An 18,648-nucleotide genomic window follows, 5' to 3' on the forward strand; every position below is an offset into this window, starting at 1 on the left:
TATCAATTATGGAGAATCCACTGCATCCACTAAACAGTGTCATCTCCAGACAGAGGAACAGCTTCAGCGACAGACTGCTGTCAATGTCCTGCTCCACTGACAGACTGAGGAGATCGTTCCTCCCCCAAACTATGCGACTCTTCAGTTCCACCCGGGGGGTAAACGTTAACATCATACAAAGTTATTGTCTGTTTTTACCTGAATTATTATCAATCTTTAATTTAATATTGTTTTTTGTAATAAAAAATATTTTTTTTATGCTGCTGCTGGAGTATGTGAAATTCCCCTTGGGATTAATAAAGTATCTATCCTATCTAATTTGTGTTCAGAACAAAAAATCTTGCAGTAGAACTTCTTTATATTCCTTTAATTATCTTAACAATAGTTAGATTTTTGTTTCGTTTTTCTAAATTTCAGTGTAATGTTTTTGTTCTCTAAATAAAGTGTACGGTACCACATTCTTAACCTATTTAGAAGTGTGTCAGGAAACACTGGAAAGTTTTGAAATGAGGGGCAATAGTCAGTGATTGCCTGTGGTAAAATATTCATCAGTAGTACTCAACCTCTTAAAATAACTCTCACATATTTAGCTGACATTGTTTCCTTTGAATTTTTTTAAATTTCAAATAACAAAAAATGCATTACAGATATTTGTGAAAAATAGTGCCACTTTAACCATCTAACAGAACTAAAAATAAAAAATTTTAAATGCACACCTGAGAAAGAAAGAAATAATAATGGAGTCTATAGTCGTAAACTTCCAAAACTATTTTCAAAAGCTGAGAAAAAAAAATAGTTTAAGTAGAAATTAAATTTTAAAGTGACTTAAATCATAACAGAAGTTGCTGGTAGATCATAAGTTGTTGTCATTGTATATGCTATTCAGAAAAATCGTTTCTTTGACTTCGAATTTTACTTGCGAAGGCAATCACTGGTAGCTGGTGGCTCAATTTGCTTCTTGTTATCTTGTTGCTGATTGGCTGCTGGTTAGGAAAATTACAAATAACAGCTTAAACATCCTAATAAGCAAGATACAATTACAAATACAGTATAAACTAAAAAGAGTTGTGTGTACCAAAAGGCTATGCGCATCATTTTGAATTTCAAGGGGAAATTAAAGTTACACTTTTCTTAATTCCTAAGATTGCCATAAAGTGCTGGAATGATCCTTCTATATAAATGACAAATTTAACAAGTACTTACATTAAAATAAGTAAATGTACTAACAGAATGTCACCACTGCTACCTCCAATTAAGAACCTGGTTGTACAACTCCACCCATGCGGGACCACATTGGGTGCAGATTTTTGTTACAACCGATTCCTTCTTTTAAATTGGCCCTGTTTTAAATAAACAAATATAATTATTTAGTTTTATTTTGTTATTCCAGAAATTCTTAACACGGTTTATTCGCTTCTTACTGAAAATTAAACTATATTTCCATGATATCTGAGTGGCAGCCTTTTCAGCAGCTCCGTGTATGACTGTATATGTATCTATCTATCTATCTCTTTATAATGTCTTTATTTAGGAGGATGTTTTTTTAATGATTAATCAAGTGGAAATGAACTGAAGCGGTTGTTTCTCTGTATAATTTAGCACCTCTGTCTTCTATTAGTAATTGTCAGCGTTTATTCGAATTATGAGATTGGATAAAGTGAGTTTAAAAAGAAGAGAATAAGAAATTCCTGTGTATTTTGATAAGAAAAAAGAATTGTTTGTATCTAACCAAATTAACCAAACATTTTTCTTCCCTATAGTGTGCTTCTCAAATACCCTGATTTGAAATCAAATTTAATGTGCATATTGTTTATATACTGTACATATTGTTTCTTTGGTCACTGCTTAAAGTTTTTAATAGCATTAAGATATGTTCAGATTTCATTGTCTGTCTTTACTTTTTTGTAACATTTGCTATAGGATATTCAAGAAGCAAACTTCAGGACATCAAGTAGTCGGCTTTTAGCTGCTGTAATGTCAGCCCTATGCAATACTTCTGTAAAACTGACGTCCATTCTTCCAATTGCTTATGATGGAGAGGTTTTGCTCCGTTCTCTTGTCAAGCAAGTCAGCACAGAAAATGATTCAGCTTTAGCTCACAGGTTCCCACTATTGGTGGCTCATATGGAGAAACTCAGCCATGTAAGTAATTCTACAGAAATGTGCAGAAAACACCACACATATAGTCACAATTAAGATTTTGGGAACTCTGTGAAGTGAGTCTGCTTGGGTGTGTGTGTTAGATACCAAAATAATGTAAAAAATCTAAATAGACTGATTTTAAAAAACATATCTCAGAATATCTGTTTTCAAACTTTCGAACAATGATTCCTTCTTCCAGAATTAGTGCTGCAAGACCGATACTGAATGAGTTCATCGTAATTGTGCCAAGGCAGGGTTTCACGGATTAAACACCTTTAAGATGCTGTTAATCAAATAAATCTTAAAATGATAAACATTCCCAGTTATCAAGTTATTTCTTAAATTGTTTTTAATAGTCATAATAAAGGTCTTCCTAATTTAAAATGGACAACTTGAACATATACTGTATGGTATCACTTAAACTATTTCTTCCTTTATGTTCATGTGTTTCAGTTTTGTATTTGTTTTAAAGGATGTCTTTTTGGATATGAGACATGTGCTCTCAAACCATTTTTTTGTTTCATAGCTCACACTCACAATTTTGAATCATTAAATGATTAGTATAAAAGAAGTTTGTATTCATTAAATAAAATAAAGTTAATAGATTAAAACCTTAGTGGCACATTGGTTCAGTAGTTAGCCCTCCTGCCTCCCATCACCGAAGCATTGACTTTTAAATCCATGGTCTGATTAGTGTCTGTGTAAATGTTGCAGATTCTCTGCATGTATTTTTTACTTTTTGTTTAGGGTACTCGTGTATATGGAGAGAAAACAAAAGAAGTGTTAGTTAAGTTTTGTATCGATACTGGTCGACCACTTGCATTTTGAATGCTGTTTGAGTTGCATTAGTAAATTGCCCACAGTTTGCTTCTGCAGAGAAGTTAGAGATAAATTGCATTTTCCTGTGTTCTTAAATGGAAGTAAATAAATGAATGCTTTATTTTAAATTTTCTACAGATTTCAAAAGTAATTAGGGTTTAATGTGTTTTCCATTGCAAAGTGTATTGTTAAAATATAAAATAAAATAAAATGCTAGTTAGTACTTTCAGTATTGTTTTGTGGTTACATTTTTCAGAGCTACTACACTCAAAGTAAATTCTTTGCTGCTTCCTAAAGGTTAAGTAGGTTCAGTCTTCTTGTGATGCTGAAATAAAAAAGTAGCCACTCAAAATCAATGGGTAACTGAATGGATTTTTAGAATTTGGGAATAAGTTAATACTGAATATCTGTGTTTTTTTTAATAGAGTGAAGAAAATCTGACTGGGCTGACAAGTTTTCGTGAAGTTCTTGAAAAGATGTTAGTCATTGTTGTTCTTCCTGTGAGAAAGAGTCTACGGAAAGAAATCGAGCTTTTCTCACCACATCTAGTATCTAACACTTGTGGCCTCATAGCAAGTATTGTGAGTGAGCTCACTGCTTCAGCACTTGGTTCAGAGGTATGAAGAAATATTAAAGAAGACTAACAAAGAACAAGTAGATAAGAGCAATGAGCAAATTAGTGCTGTGAAAAACTTAGACAGTATGTTATAAAATGTATCATTAGGGGGATTACTGTAATTGCAAGGCATATTTTCCTTTCTTATGTCTCCCCACCACCTTTTTCCCCACCATCTCTGTTTATCTCTATTTTATTGTATAGGCTTGTAGACTTGAAACTTTATAGTTACTTTCTGGTATTTCCCGTTTAAACCTTAATAGCTTTTTTCCTGTTAACTTTAACCCATTGGTATATTTTTGTACAGCGTTTTTTCATTTTTCACATCTAAAGTAAACTTTACCTGCCAGTGTCCCATTTGTATTTGTGTCAATCCAGGGAAAGCTAATGAATTGTCGATTGTTAACATGCGTGTATATATTGGGTGCATATGATTACCACACAGGTGTTATTCCATCACTTTTATCAATGAGCTTGAAGAATACTACTTCAATGGCAGTGCGATAATGGCTTCCATATTTTAAGAGGGAATACATAGCTCCACTGTGAATGGTAGACAGATAATAATATCTAGCAGATGCTGTGATTTTTTTGAAGACCAAAGTGAGATTAAGCTGCAGAAATAACTAGTACTGACCGTTGTTGATTTTATAGCTTAATTTTGCTTTTGGTTCTAAGAGAACATTTTATCGTGTTTTCTTGGTCTTGCTACGGTAGTTCTTTTATATAGTGCATCAAGTAACTTTTTACCAACACTAAAATATCAACAAATAAAAAAGTGTAATTGTATCTTATGTAATGAGTTGTGTGATCTTGTGGGGCCAGACATGATTATTAAATAGTAGCAGAATCCACTGCTGCAAAGGCTATGCCCACAGAGCTTCTTCCTAAAAACACCCACCCCCAATTCCTCCAGTACATACACTTTAACCCACTGGGGTTTCAGGGAAAGAGCAATAGCAACTGAAAATGCTTGATGCTGAAAGAAAATAAAAAAAAGCTAACATTGCTGTTATCCATTCAGAAAGTTGTTAGCACAAGGTAACTGAAGCTTAATGATTCATTTATACATTGTAATGATCAAGGCAACAGAAGAGACAGATGGGCGCATGTTGACCACTGCAGCTGCTTGGCTCTATGTGTTTAAGAATTGCTTGTCTGCTATGATATTTTTCTGTCATTTGCATCTTTCATGCCTTTTGTCATAGCATGTTTCCATTTCGTTAGACTGTAATATTAACTTCCTTTAGTTATTTGTTTAGACATGCAGTCAGAAGGTAGATGCTGTGCCGCATCATCCAAGCTTTTACCTGTGTCATTAGGCACTCTTCTTGAATCGTTTTTTTCAGTACTGAAACTTGCATCTCCTGTGGTTCTTTGTTATTAATTCTCTTAATGACAATAATTTTCATCTCCTCTCTTTTTGACAGGGTATAACACATTTACTTCAAATGCATATCGTGGAGCACACATAGCACTTTTACCACTAGTCCATTAAAGCTTTTGAATGCCAGTGTATAATCTGATGTTACAGAAACATTTTTCCCCTTGCAACAAGTTTATAACACATGCAGTGTGCCCTCTGTAACCATGACTAACATTTATATGTTTAATAGGAGTCTTTTTAATGAGACTTTCCGACTATAGACAGTTCATCATACTCAGGAGCTTGTTCTCTGTTGGACCAGGTTAACAAAGGCACCATTAGCATTTGCAGCTCAAATCACACCGCTTTCATGAAGTGTTGGTTTGGTTTAGAAATTGTGAGCCTTCTAATTGTCCTCACCCCGTTTTAAGCAAAATTCTCTTGCCTTTAAATATACATATTATACAAATTTGTGACCTATTTCCCTTATATTCCATAGCTTTGTGGTTTGTGTCTTCTCATGATTAACATCTTGTGCTGTTAGTTTTGCTATAGGTCGGGGATATTTAAATCTAATCATTTTGGACTAGAGTTTCTATGTTCCTTAACTTTTGATTTCATTTTTGAGACATTTATTATGTGTTTCTGCAATATATGATAAGCTGTGATTGACTACATGAGTAAGGTGAATTCATGATTGGTCTATGCTAGGTGATTAAGTGATCAGGCTTTAGTATTATGACTTACCAATGCACTTTGCATTTTCTGGCCTTATCTTGATATTAATTAAGAATAATCAAAAATCTTTCATTTATGATGCAGTGTAAATATTTATTCTAAAATTATGCTTTCACAGGTTGATGGTTTAAATTCAATACACTCAGTGAAAGCTACCCCAAACCGCTTCACCAAGACAAGCCAGGGAAGAAGTTGGAATACAGGCAATGGATCACCTGATGCTATTTGTTTTTCTGTTGACAAACATGGGGTAGTTCTTGTTGGGTTTTGTGTATATGGTGGAGGAGGTATCCATGAATATGAATTGGAGGTCCTGGCAGATGATGTAAGTGCTTAAAAGATTCTTGTCCTTGTGTGTTTTTGTGTGTGTGACTATGATACTGTCTTTTTGTTTGGATCTCACTGTGGTTTATTTGCACCTCAGAACTTTAGAAATGGGTTTGAAATTTTTTCTTGGGTCATGCACATTAGCACCCATTTTTTTTAGATTTTTAAAAATTGTATTTTTCAGTCCTCATAACTGAGTCAATGATTTCTGCGTAAATCAAACAAGTTAAAGAAGCACAAAAATTGGGCATCATGCTTAGACTATGATTTTTATATTGCATGTGCTGAAAAGATACAGTATGCTCTATTGAATTATGGAAACATAACATAATGAAGAATATAAGATTGAGTGAATGCTATTTTTAATTATGCTATATAATCTCACTTTATTGACAGCAGTAATAAGTATCCTGTCTATGATACAACTTTGGGATATTTTATTTTCCACAAAATTAATCATAATGGTTCTATAACGTTTAATATTCAACCTTAACTTTTAACATTTACTCTGTTAAGCTAATGTGAAAATGTAATGGAACTGAACAGTGGAGACGGGCATCTTTTATGAAGTAAAATATAACAAATTAAAAATTTTCTACTTTTAGCTTTTTAGCAGCCTAAGGAAATTCCCTGCTTTGCTATATGCTGTCTTTCACAGCTTATATAGTGGATACGTGCTCATGTTGTTCAATAATATACATAAAAGACCCCCAAATCCTGTGTTTATGTTGCTGCCACCACTATAACACCTCACCATTCCCAACAGCACCAGAAATAGCAGTTTTCAGATTTAACTTTTTTTTTTTTTTTTTTTTTTTTTTTTTTTTAAAACAGACCCAGGCTGAACATCCAGGGGACTCTGCTCATTCACACAGGTGGACATCTTTAGAGCTAGTGAAAGGAACATACAGCACTGATGACTCTCCTAGTGATATAGCTGAAATCAGACTGGACAAAGTGGTACCCTTAAAGGTCATCAGAAGTTTTTTGGACATTGATCTCTTTATTATGACTGTGTTCTGTTATTAAATTTATGTAATTGGAATTTTAAATTCATAATAAGTACAGTAGCTTTGCAGAAAGAAAGTTTCTATTGGCATATTTAACCACAATTGATTTGTTTGAAGGACTGACCTATTTTTGTGTTGTTATACCCTCATAATTTACAAGGCGTGCCTTGTGTATGTGCTCACTTGCTAAAATATGGCCTCTGCATTGTTCTATTTTATCAAGTCCTATCTTTATTTGGTTCTGACACCTTATCACATTTCATCATATAAAAGGTAAACATTGTCAAAAGAGGCATTGAATTGGTTTGCTTTTTTGATAAACTCTATTATTTATTAAAAATAAAACCTCTGTTCACAGGAAAATGTCAAATATGCTGTACGACTAAGAAATTATGGTAGTCGTACCGCTAATGGTGATGGAGGCATGACTACAGTGCAGTGTCCTGATGGAGTGACATTTACTTTCAGCACCTGCAGTCTTAGCAGCAATGGCACTAACCAGACTCGAGGCCAAATTCCGCAGATTCTGTATTACAGGTGAAGCTCACTTTAGATTGTGGGATTATAAGAAATATAGAAGTGGTTGCTACCTGCAAGAAATACTGATGCTAGTAGATGACTGAAGTTGAAAATTTTACTTTAGAAAAAAGAGGAAACGCAAGTTTAATAAAACCTTGATTTTCATTTGCACATGTTTTTAGGCAATAGGACATGTTGTAAATGAATCAGTTTATAGTGTTCAATGTCAAACAAGTTAAAAGTTCAGGGTTATAGATATTTGTGTGATGAATGAGTTTGATTGCTACCAACATTTGAACCCGATTCCATATGCAAGTCTGACCTTGCACTGAAGCTGTTTGGTAATGGAAATATTGGCATAATATTTTATTATACAATACTTGACAGAAAAGCATTTCAAATATTTTCTAATAAAATGACAATGAAGCCGTATAGCAACTAGAAATCACAAAACAAAAATAATGTACACTAAAATAAGATTCAGGTATGTACAGTATGTACACCTTATGCTTAAATATCTTACAGTTTTTGGTAATAATTCAGAACTTCATAGAGTTGGAAAAGGCAAAATAATGGTATGAAAAGCCACCACTAACTGACACAGTTGGTCCTTTATCAGAGACATTGCTGTTTCTTCTGAGGGATCCCAACCCCGGAAGCTGTTCTTCCTAATATGCCATGGACAGGACATACACCTACGATGCTGGGAATTACAAGCGGCATGTTCTTCCACTCAGATAAATGGCCAGCTGTTGATTTAAACTGTTTACCTCTGACTGAGCATATGGTGTCACCACACATGCTGGTGGTTACCTATTGTGACACATGGTGCGTGAAAGCACAAAATGACAGAAAATTGTAGCAAAGTCCATAGTTTACAGTACTATTCCTTACTGTTGTTGACCTCTGTTATGTATTCACATGAGTCAAAACTAGTTTGCGTTGTCCAAAAGTAAACAACAGAAGTTGATTGATGAAAATTAATTTAAATTTATCCATCCATCCATCCATCCATCCTCTTCCGCTTATCCGAGATCGGGTTGCAGGGGCAGCAGCTTGAGCAGAGATGCCCAGACTTCCCTCTCCCCGGCCACTTCTTCTAGCTCTTCCGGGAGAATCCCAAGGCGTTCCCAGGCCAGCCGAGAGACATAGTCCCTCCAGCGTGTCCTGGGTCTTCCCGGGGCCTTCTCCCGCTTAGACGTGCCCGGAACACCTCACTAGGGAGGCGTCCAGGAGGCATCCTGATCAGATGCCGAGCCACCTCATCTGACTCCTCTCGATGCGGAGGAGCAGCAGCATCATATATGGTACAGTAATCCCTCCTCCATCGCGGGGGTTGCGTTCCAGAGCCACCCGCGAAATAAGAAAATCCGCGAAGTAGAAACCATATGTTTATATGTTTTTTTATATTGTCATGCTTGGGTCACAGATTTGCGCAGAAACACAGGAGGTTGTAGAGAGACAGGAACGTTATTCAAACACTGCAAACAAACATTTGTCTCTTTTTCAAAAGTTTAAACTGTGCTCCATGACAAGACAGAGATGACAGTTCTGTCTCACAATTAAAAGAATGCAAACATATCTTCCTCTTCAAAGGAGTGCGTGTCAGGAGCACAGAATGTCACATAGATAGAGAAAACAATCTCTAGCAAACAAATCAATAGGGCTGTTTGGCTTTTAAGTATGCGAAGCACCGCGGCACAAAGCTGTTGAAGGCGGCAGCTCACACCCCCTCCGTCAGGAGCAGGGAGAGAGAGAGAAAGACAGAGTTTGTTTTTCAGTCAAAAATTTAAGTATGCGAAGCACCGTGCAGCATGTCGTTTCAGGAAGCAGCTGCACAAAAGATAGCAACGTGAAGATAATCTTTCAGCATTTTTAGACGAGCGTCCATATCGTCTAGGTGTGTGAACAGCCCCCCTGCTCAATCCCCCTACGTCAGGATCAGAGAAAGTCAGCGCAAGAGAGAGAGAAAAGTAAGCAATCTAGCTTCTCAGCCATCTGCCAATAGCGTCCCTTGTATGAAATCAACTGGGCAAACCAACTGAGGAAGCATGTACCAGAAATTAAAAGACCCATTGTCCGCAGAAATCCGCGAACCAGCAAAAAATCCGCGATATATATTTAAATATGCTTACATATAAAATCCGCGATGGAGTGAAGCCGCGAAAGGCGAAGCGCGATATAGCGAGGGATCACTGTATATACGAGGGGGGACCCAAAAATAACCAGAATTTTTTTGTTGTTAGGTTGGTACTTGTAGTACGTTGTTGGGCTGCTAGGGCGATCTAGTTACACTCCTCACAAGTCAGTCTGCCAAGTGCCATCAGTCTGGAAGGTTGTGCTTGTGTTCAGTGAATTTTTTTGTAAAAGTAGGTTGCGCAACAGTGTGAGAAGGAAATGCCCTGATTTGTGGGAGTCGGGCGATTGGTTCTTTCATCATGACAACGCTCAATCTCACACTGCTCTCAGCATTCGCTAATTTTTGGCAAGAAACGGTATGACAACCCTGAACCACCCACCCTGCTCACCAGATTTAGCTCCGTGTGATTTCTTTTTGTTCCCTCGGATGAAAAAAGACTTGAAAGGAAGGCGTTTTGCTGAAGTCGAAGAGGTAAAACAAGAAACGACCAGAGCATTAATGGGCATTACTTCAGACGAATTTAAAAAATGTTTCGAACAATGGAAAAAACGGTTAGATAAGTGTATTTCCGCCAATGGAGAGTACTTTGAAGGAGACTAATTTGTATAGTTTGTACAGAAAATTAAATTAAACACGTTTTAAAAATATTTCCGGTTATTTTTGGGTCCCCCCTCGTATAGAGATATTTAAACTCCTCACGCAAATGGTATATTTTATTCAGAGCTATTTTATAGCATAAAATGTTTAAGTGTATTTAATAATTTAAACTTAGTGAAAGAAAAATTTTTGCTTTTATGTGCTTGCTCATATCTCGGAATTGCTGTAACCTCACACGACTTTAACCTGAGACATCTATAACTCAAGACTCGGCCTGTAGTGTTAGGTCTGACTGACATGTTGGATTATTACATTTCACATCTTTTCCTTGTGTTAATAACTGTGTAACCCATGAGAATGTGTTAGCAATAACATAACAAAATAAATAATTGAAGTAATGTTCTTTTTTTGTTAATGATTAAAAGTGAACATTATGGTGATTTATGGTCTTATATTTTAAGTAAAGCCCATGAAGAAGATACAAACTGCAGTAATATCAGAACAAAATAAATATTTGAAAGTAATATGCTTTTTTGTTTATGACTAGAAGTGAGTATGATGGTGATTTACAGTCTCAGATTTTAAGTAAAGCCAATGAAGAAGATAAAAACTGCAGTAGAGCTCTTTCTGTAGTGAGTGCTGTGGTGCGTGCAGCCAAAGATCTTCTTCACAGAGCTTTTGCTGTGGACGGTAAGGTGCCTTTTAATACTTTAAATGGATAATTACTATTGTGTTAGAATTGTTTATGTTACTGATGGTTTATATTCTTGGTCAACCTAGCTGAAGATATCCCAGAGCTGCTCAGTTCTTCCAGTTTGTTTTCAATGCTGCTTCCCCTTATTTTGGCGTATATTGGGCCGGTAGCAGCATCTGTACCAAAGGTAAGCTTATCTTTTGCTGCTCCCAGTCAAGCAGAATCACATAATGAATTTATATGTTTACATTTTGTAAAATGTCTTATAATAACTCCTTCACCTTTATGATACAGATTTAATCTATTTTTACATTAGGTAGGTTTGTAGCAGTTTTCATTTAGTTTACTTATGTGAATGAATGTTATGAAAGTACCTAAATGTTTACAGAACTTCTTATTTGGAATTTCCCAGATCATTACATCTTGCAAAACCATTCGTTACATATGTAAAACTTCTCTGTGGTATCAAATAAAAAAGAAAAACACTTAACTATTAATACAAATATTAAAACTACAGCCACAAAAGTCAGATGTCAGATTATTCATTATAAATAATCTGGTGTACAAAAACTATTAATGTAATTAATGAGAATTGTTTTTCATACCACAGAAAAAAATGTAATTCAATGAGCTGGTGGATAGATGGACTTTTTCTTTTTGCTTTATAACTTTCAAGTTTGCTGTAGAACAGCACCAAACAGTAATTGATTTTTTATTTATAAGAGGTTCTAAGGTCTTCTTTTAAAATGAATTCTTCAAATAAGGACATTGTAAAGGGTAAATTTTGTATTAACATTGAATGGTTTGTCTTCAAACAGAGAAATGCAGAACTGCTTATACATTTGTCCATTTCTATTTAGGCTGCAGTTGAAGTATTTGGGTTAGTTCAGGAGCTGCTTCCTGCTGTGTCTGCTTTGAACCAGAAATATGCCCCCCCTGCTTTTAACCCTAATCAGTCCACTGACAGCACAACAGGAAATCAGCCTGAGCAAGGGCTGTCGGCATGTACTACCTCTAGTCACTATGCTGTCATAGAGAGTGACCATCCCTATAAACAAGCATCTGTGACGCAGTACAAGGTATGTGGGTCTTCACTACTCTATTAGGAAGCTGACAGTATTAAACTTACACATGTTCAAAATAAGGCAAATTTTTTGGTATATATAGAGATATATAAACTCCTCACGCAAATGGTATATTTTATTCAGAGCTATTTTATAGCATAAAATGTTTAAGTGTATTTTTAGTCTTTATATAAAAAAAAATCTTTTTTTTGTGTGTGTGGATGGGTTTTTAGGTTTCCTTCCCAGACTGTGTCCGATGGATTACCATTGAATTTGACTCTCAGTGTGGTACTGCTCAACCTGAAGATGTATTACGCCTGATGATTCCCAGCAGATCTCTGCAATTTTGTGGATTTGCTGCAAAACATACTGTACATGAAAGCCTAAACACATGGACAGAGCTAAAGAAGTTTTTTGGTTCCAGTGGCTGGCCAACAACAGTGTTGGTTTTACCAGGTAAATGCATTTAAATAAATAAAGCTCTGTAACATAATATAAGTCCCTTTAGAATCTGTGGCAACTGCAGTACATTGCCACAAGACTTATTGACCTGTTTGTTTGTCAATCAGTTTTAATTATACAGAACAGTTTTTCAATGACTTTAATAACCAGAGTGCATAATGAGGTTCAAAGGATTTACTGGTACTAAATGCCCTAGTTTCAGTAATAGACAGACCTCATAGGGAGTACATCTACCACACTTCATCTGCACTTCAGTGGTTGAATGTAAATTTGGAATTAAACCCTGTAACAGTTACATAATTAATCTAAAACCTCTATGTAGATATGCTGTGCTTCAAATGAACCCAAGATATCTGAGCACGGCATCTGTTGATCCATCTATTTTCCATACTACAATTCCATTACATGATCAATGGTTGCTAGAGCTTGTTTCAGCAGCAAGTTTGGTAGGCTGTAGTCATTCCCTGTTGCCATCATACTGTTGAATACATACTCACATTAAAAGAACTGCAGTGGTTGAGCCATTTACTCCAGTATACCAGTGAATATAAAAGGTAGTACTTTCTTTAGGTAACAGAGACTGCAATAATTAACATAAATTGTGTAACATGTACATGAACACATATACATATGAGGACGTATGAGAAAAGCTTTAATTTTTGTAATAAACTGTTGTATTTGAGCTCTTTAGGACAATATATTATAACTGCCAGTGTTTGTATGCCTGTGCTTTATACATTCATCATAATAATAATGATAAATGTTTTAGACTTATTCATATAATTTCAGTGACGCACTAATGCTTTACTTTACATCACAAAACACATAATTTTAAGTAGGCTGAAGCACGGATATGTATAGCATGTTAACCTTATGCTTTAACATTGTACGGTTCTTAATAATGACATAGACATGCAGTCTTTGCTGATAGATCGCAGAGTGTAACTTTTTCTTCCCAGCAGTATATACGTTAAGATGCATGGCTGGGATGCCTAATTAAGACATTGGGAATCACTAACAGGGTTATCTCTCTCCTTAGCTAAATGGACAGATGCCTACCTAGCTCCTACCTGTGATAGAGCTTATTGCATGTGGTACCAGTTATATTCAGTGACACGTACAGTCTCTGCCAAGAGATCACAGAGTGTCGCCTTCACTCTCGAGGCAGCACCACTTTCAAAAAAAAAAAAAAAACAAAAAAAAAACAAAACAGGTTGCTACATGAAAATATTTGTGGTTTTAATGTGCTAACCCTGTATCGGCAAAATTGCTTAAGTCAACACCTGTATTTTAAAAAATAAATAAATATTGACAATTTAATATTCAGGGTCAATTTCAAAATCTAATGTAAAAAATTAATATGATCACAGGAAATTTTACAATTAGTTTCATATTTTCACTTAATATTTTGCCCAAAGCATTATTTAACTCAAAGTAATGGCTTTTATTAGTAAGCTTCCTACTTAACCTAGCAGCAAAAGTCTCAATACAAGATGAATATTGTGTGACTCAAACAAAAAAATGCTCTTTAAAATATAATTAATTTTGTTGGATGTTGTGGGAGGAAACTCATACAAGCAACAGGGAACATTGCACCTCAGGCATAAGGTAAACAAGGTTGTAGTGGATTATTAGTGGTAGTCTTTAAAGAGTTTTGGTCTTCTCACATACGTTGAAGTTTCTTAATCTTGTAAATACTGAAACATTGCTGCTTACAGATTATTGCATTTTAATAGACATCCGTAGGCTGGCAAATGTATAAATGATTACCATGTTCCTCGTCAGAAGACATTCTTTATTTAGAACAATTAGGAGCAGTCAGTATTTCTTCACTTTAGTCTTATCAAAAAAAAAAAAAAAACCAACTTCCAGGTTGAGTTTTAAAGGGTCCTAAAGTACTACCATAATTCTTTTCTATTCTTATAGTTTTACTCTGGCTTTTGGCCATCCCCTCTTTCTCATTGGAGGTTGAATTGAATTTAGTTTTGTTAAGTTTGACTTGTTTGTATAGCATGTTACTTGCTTTTAATAAATTCAATAAAAAGTAGAACATAATAATAATAAAGTTAATTCAAATTGAATGATGTTTATGTTTAAGCTTATACTTTGTTTGATCATAAATAGTAAAGGTCAATAGTTGGTTTATATATTCTTTGATTCCCTTATGTTTTCAAGTAGTTTTTATCCAAATTTTTCTCTTGGGTATTATGTAATAATAAGTTGCCTTATTTTTTTCCTGATGCTCCCAATGATCTTCATACTTTTTTTTTTTTTTTTGACACATATTCTTTTTTTTTCTTTTTCCCTTTTTCAGGTAATGAAGCCCTCTTTTCTTTGGAGACTGCATCAGATTATGTGAAGGATGACAAAGCATGTTTCTTTGGCTTTAAGTGTGTAGCTGTGGGATACGAGTTTAATCCTGGCACTGATGAGGTAAAGTGATTTGTAAGATTATTTAATTAGTCAAGGTGAATTCTCTAATAGGTTAACAAATACACATTCTTTATATACATATTAACATTAGACTAGGACTTTTCTGAAGTGATCATAGTTATCTCTAAATTATTGAATCATTTTTTTCTTGATTCCAATTTTAGATTTTATAATAAGCAGTTATAATTAGAACTACAAAAATAAATGAATGTCATCAATAATAATTGATGATATAATAGTTGCTAACAGATTTTGTTGTTGAGTAGTTGTCTTGTTATGTACTGTATTACTTGCATCACTTTATTGAACAAGAGTAATTTTCATCACATTTTGAGATCTAGCAAAGGATATAAATATAGTGCAGGGTTAAAAAGCAAAAACTAAAAATGTTATTTTACCTTCCTGTCTGGTAATAAATCCATGTCTTACCAGATCTCTGAAAATGAGCTCACTTGGTACAGAAGTAAAACCTAAATTTGTGAGGAAATGAAAAGAATACACATTGCAGTAATATATCACTCACTCACACTTGGGGATAATCCAGCAGCAGTCTCAGTGTCATTTCCTTCTATTTCTTCTGACAGCTCAAATTCTTAACTAAAAATGCAGAATCCAAGTCATCAATAATATGTTAAGAAGATTTTTATGATGGTGATAGGTAAAATTTGATGCCATATTGTAAAGAAAAGCAATGCTTCAAATAGTGACACTCAGTTAATCTTGTATTTTTTCTGCTAATGAATAGATAAAATCAAACAATTTCTTCTAGACAATTATTGATGATGCTTAATAGTGTTTTCTGCCTTCTTCCTCACCCTTAAAAATATTAAGCAAGACCTTGAAGGTTGTAAGAAGACTTGCATTAGGAAAATTTAATTTTAGTGCCTATTTGTACTATTGTTAAGAAGGAAAGCATTTTGCAATGAATAAAAGTCTTTGATTTTTTTTTTTAATAAAATGCTTGCACTTTTTTGCCCAAACGTTGCATTTTGTAAAACCTGTTACCAATCAATTAAAATAATAATCTCTCAACTAATTGATTAGTAGAATGGTTGTTAGTAATATTATAAAGTAATTTATTTTTTTAGTGGGAAATTTTTATTTTGCTTAAATATGTTAAATATGGTTATTAGAATAGTAGTTAAAGTGCTTGCTATCTGTTGCTGACTCATGCAGTCTCTGTTGATGCTTCCAACACTTGATAGAATTTAGCTTACTACATAGATCGTCCCTGCTTTACTCTTTTAATAAGCGACTAGACACAATAAGATTCTGACTTTTTAAAATGTCTTTTTGCCCATGATTTGATGCTTGGATGCCATGGATGTAATTTTAATGATTTCTTTCCTTGTATTAACTTAACCCACTTGTTATATGGTGCATTTACTACTATTGCTGATTTTGGCTGTTCCATCATTGCAGTGTGGGTAAAATACATAAAGCTAAGTCAGATGTGGCTAATAGCAGGAGAAATAATAATAATCATAATTCTTTGCATTTATATAGCGCTTTTCTCACTACTCTAAGCGCTTAGCAATTGCAGGTTAAGGGCCTTGTCAAGGGCCCAACAGAGCAGAATCCCTTTTGGCATTTTATGGGATTCGAACCGGCAACCTTCCGATTGCCAGTGCAGATCCCTAGCCTCAGAGCAAGGTGTCCTTGTGGACACAGGTAGCTAAACACGAAAAAAAAAATTTGGGGGATCCATTGCAACAGCTCGGGTTAGTTTTAGTTTGAATTTGAAATCCATACCATATGCGAAAACTGTAATGACAGCATGACTAATCTACAAGTTTTTCTTGACCAGTAATTTTTCGGAACATACTGCTAGTGCAAGGCATTTCCTCTGTCAGGTTTGAACACAGTAAAGACTTGCTACTTCCAAAGCTTAAAAATACTGTGAAGAAGAGGGATCTGGCTTTGACATGCTATTTTCTTAATACAGAATCAAATTTCAGGATATAGTAATCTCAGTCTTATCCGATCATACAATATGTCTAAAAATTACTGCTAAGCCGGGTGAGCTGTTGTTTGAATTGTATTTAGCCCCTTTTTTCTGAAAATTTTTTTAACCTGTTTGTTGCCTAGTGTTTCAAAAAATACGCAATGTCTGTATTATACTTAGGCAATTATAAAGTGCTTTCAGTTAGTGTTTACGACAGAAAAAGTTTTAATAATCTCACTTTGGCTGTTTGTGATTATTATTGTATGTGTTTTTATGTTTGCACTGTAACAAAATTGATTTGCAGTATGTACTGAACATTACTTTGGTAATATTTGTAGTTGTGAGTATACTTAACCTGCAACTCATGGTGTATGTCTTGGCTTACAAGCCATCATGTCATACCTTTTTTTGTTGGTAGCATGGGTACATGGGGACTTATTTTCTGATTCAGATTTTCAGTTATTTTTCTGATCTCTGTGAATTATCACAATGATAGAGTTGAAGCTTGTATCTTTTTCTCAGTTGTATCATATATCCTAAAAATGTATTATTTGAATTTTGTTTTCTGGAATAGATGATCAGTTGATTGTTTACTTTATTGCTACAGGGTATTATTCAGCTGGAAAAGGAGCTGGCATATTTAGGTGGTTTGTGTGCAGCTGCATTGATGAAAAAAGACCTGGCTCTACCAATTGGTAATAAATTGTTTATTATACTTCTTCATTTAAACTTTATTTTGCTTAGTTTAAATAATTCTCTCCAAAAGATGCAGTGGTTTTTCGTGGCTTTTATGGCAGTCCATTAGAACCTTTTTTGTTTTTGACTAATTAATATCTGATTTGTTTCTGGAATTTTCCCTTTTTTAACTCTCGTTTATCTGTTTTTTGAGATAATCATCTATTTCAGCATTTTAGCTTTAAGAGTGATTTTTTTTATTTTAAATAACAGGCAATGAGCTTGAAGAAGACCTTGAAATTCTTGAGGAGGCATCTTTGCAAGTATGTTTTATTTCTGTTTCATTTTTAATAACTAGGGTGAAATGTTTTCAAGGTACAAACCTGGAAGTAATTCTTTAGAAAAAGCAATGTAGAGCAGCTGTCAAGTTTGGTGGATGAAGTGGAAGTTTAATAAAACATCTGGTTGAGATATTTTAACACTTTACTATAAAACTAACTAATAAATGATAGTCATTATGGGCTCCTGTCATGTGCAAAATGCTTTTATTTTCTTGTATTCTAAAAACTGTTTTAGTGCCTCAGTGACATTGTAAGTGATACTATAAGTACAGTATATATGTATGTTTTCTATATAAGTAAAAAGACAGTGGGTTGGAAAGTGACATGCTATGGACAGTAAGTCACAGTTGGAATGCATGCTAGACCTGAAATTGCATTAGAACATTAAAAAACATTTTGACAAGAACAGGCATTTAGCCCAACAAAGCTCACCAGTCCTATCCACTGAATTCCTCCAAAATACAAAATATCATCAGTTCTTGTTTTCAAAGTCCCACTGTCTACCACACTGCTTGGTAACTTATTCCACATGACTATGGTTCTTTGTGTGATGAAACACTTACTTATGTTTGTGTGAAATTTACCCTTAACAAGTTTCCAACTGTGTCCCAATGTTCTTGTTACACTAATTTGAGTAATTAGGCTTGATTTATTGTACTAATTAATTTAATAATTTTCAACATTGCAGTCATATCACCACTTATTCTCCGTTTGCTTAAACTTAAATGGTTTGACTCCTTTAATCTTTTGTCATAACTCA

At 34.5% G+C, this 18,648-nt stretch overlaps 1 protein-coding gene across 1 annotated transcript in view; it reads left to right on the top strand.

Annotated features, from left to right (window-relative positions):
- mycbp2 (MYC binding protein 2) overlaps positions 1–18,648 on the top strand; it is a 412,376-nt gene that overhangs the window by 212,736 nt on the left and 180,992 nt on the right. Inside the window, 12 exon segments of the mRNA XM_051926880.1 lie at positions 1,921–2,142; positions 3,387–3,578; positions 5,800–6,006; positions 6,843–6,980; positions 7,377–7,555; positions 10,822–10,964; positions 11,055–11,155; positions 11,829–12,047; positions 12,266–12,488; positions 14,809–14,927; positions 17,480–17,567; positions 17,821–17,870. Of these exon segments, the coding sequence (XP_051782840.1) occupies positions 1,921–2,142; positions 3,387–3,578; positions 5,800–6,006; positions 6,843–6,980; positions 7,377–7,555; positions 10,822–10,964; positions 11,055–11,155; positions 11,829–12,047; positions 12,266–12,488; positions 14,809–14,927; positions 17,480–17,567; positions 17,821–17,870 (1,881 nt within the window).

Source organism: Erpetoichthys calabaricus, chromosome 4 (genome assembly GCF_900747795.2).
Source record: "Erpetoichthys calabaricus chromosome 4, fErpCal1.3, whole genome shotgun sequence".
Lineage (NCBI taxonomy): Eukaryota > Metazoa > Chordata > Cladistia > Polypteriformes > Polypteridae > Erpetoichthys > Erpetoichthys calabaricus.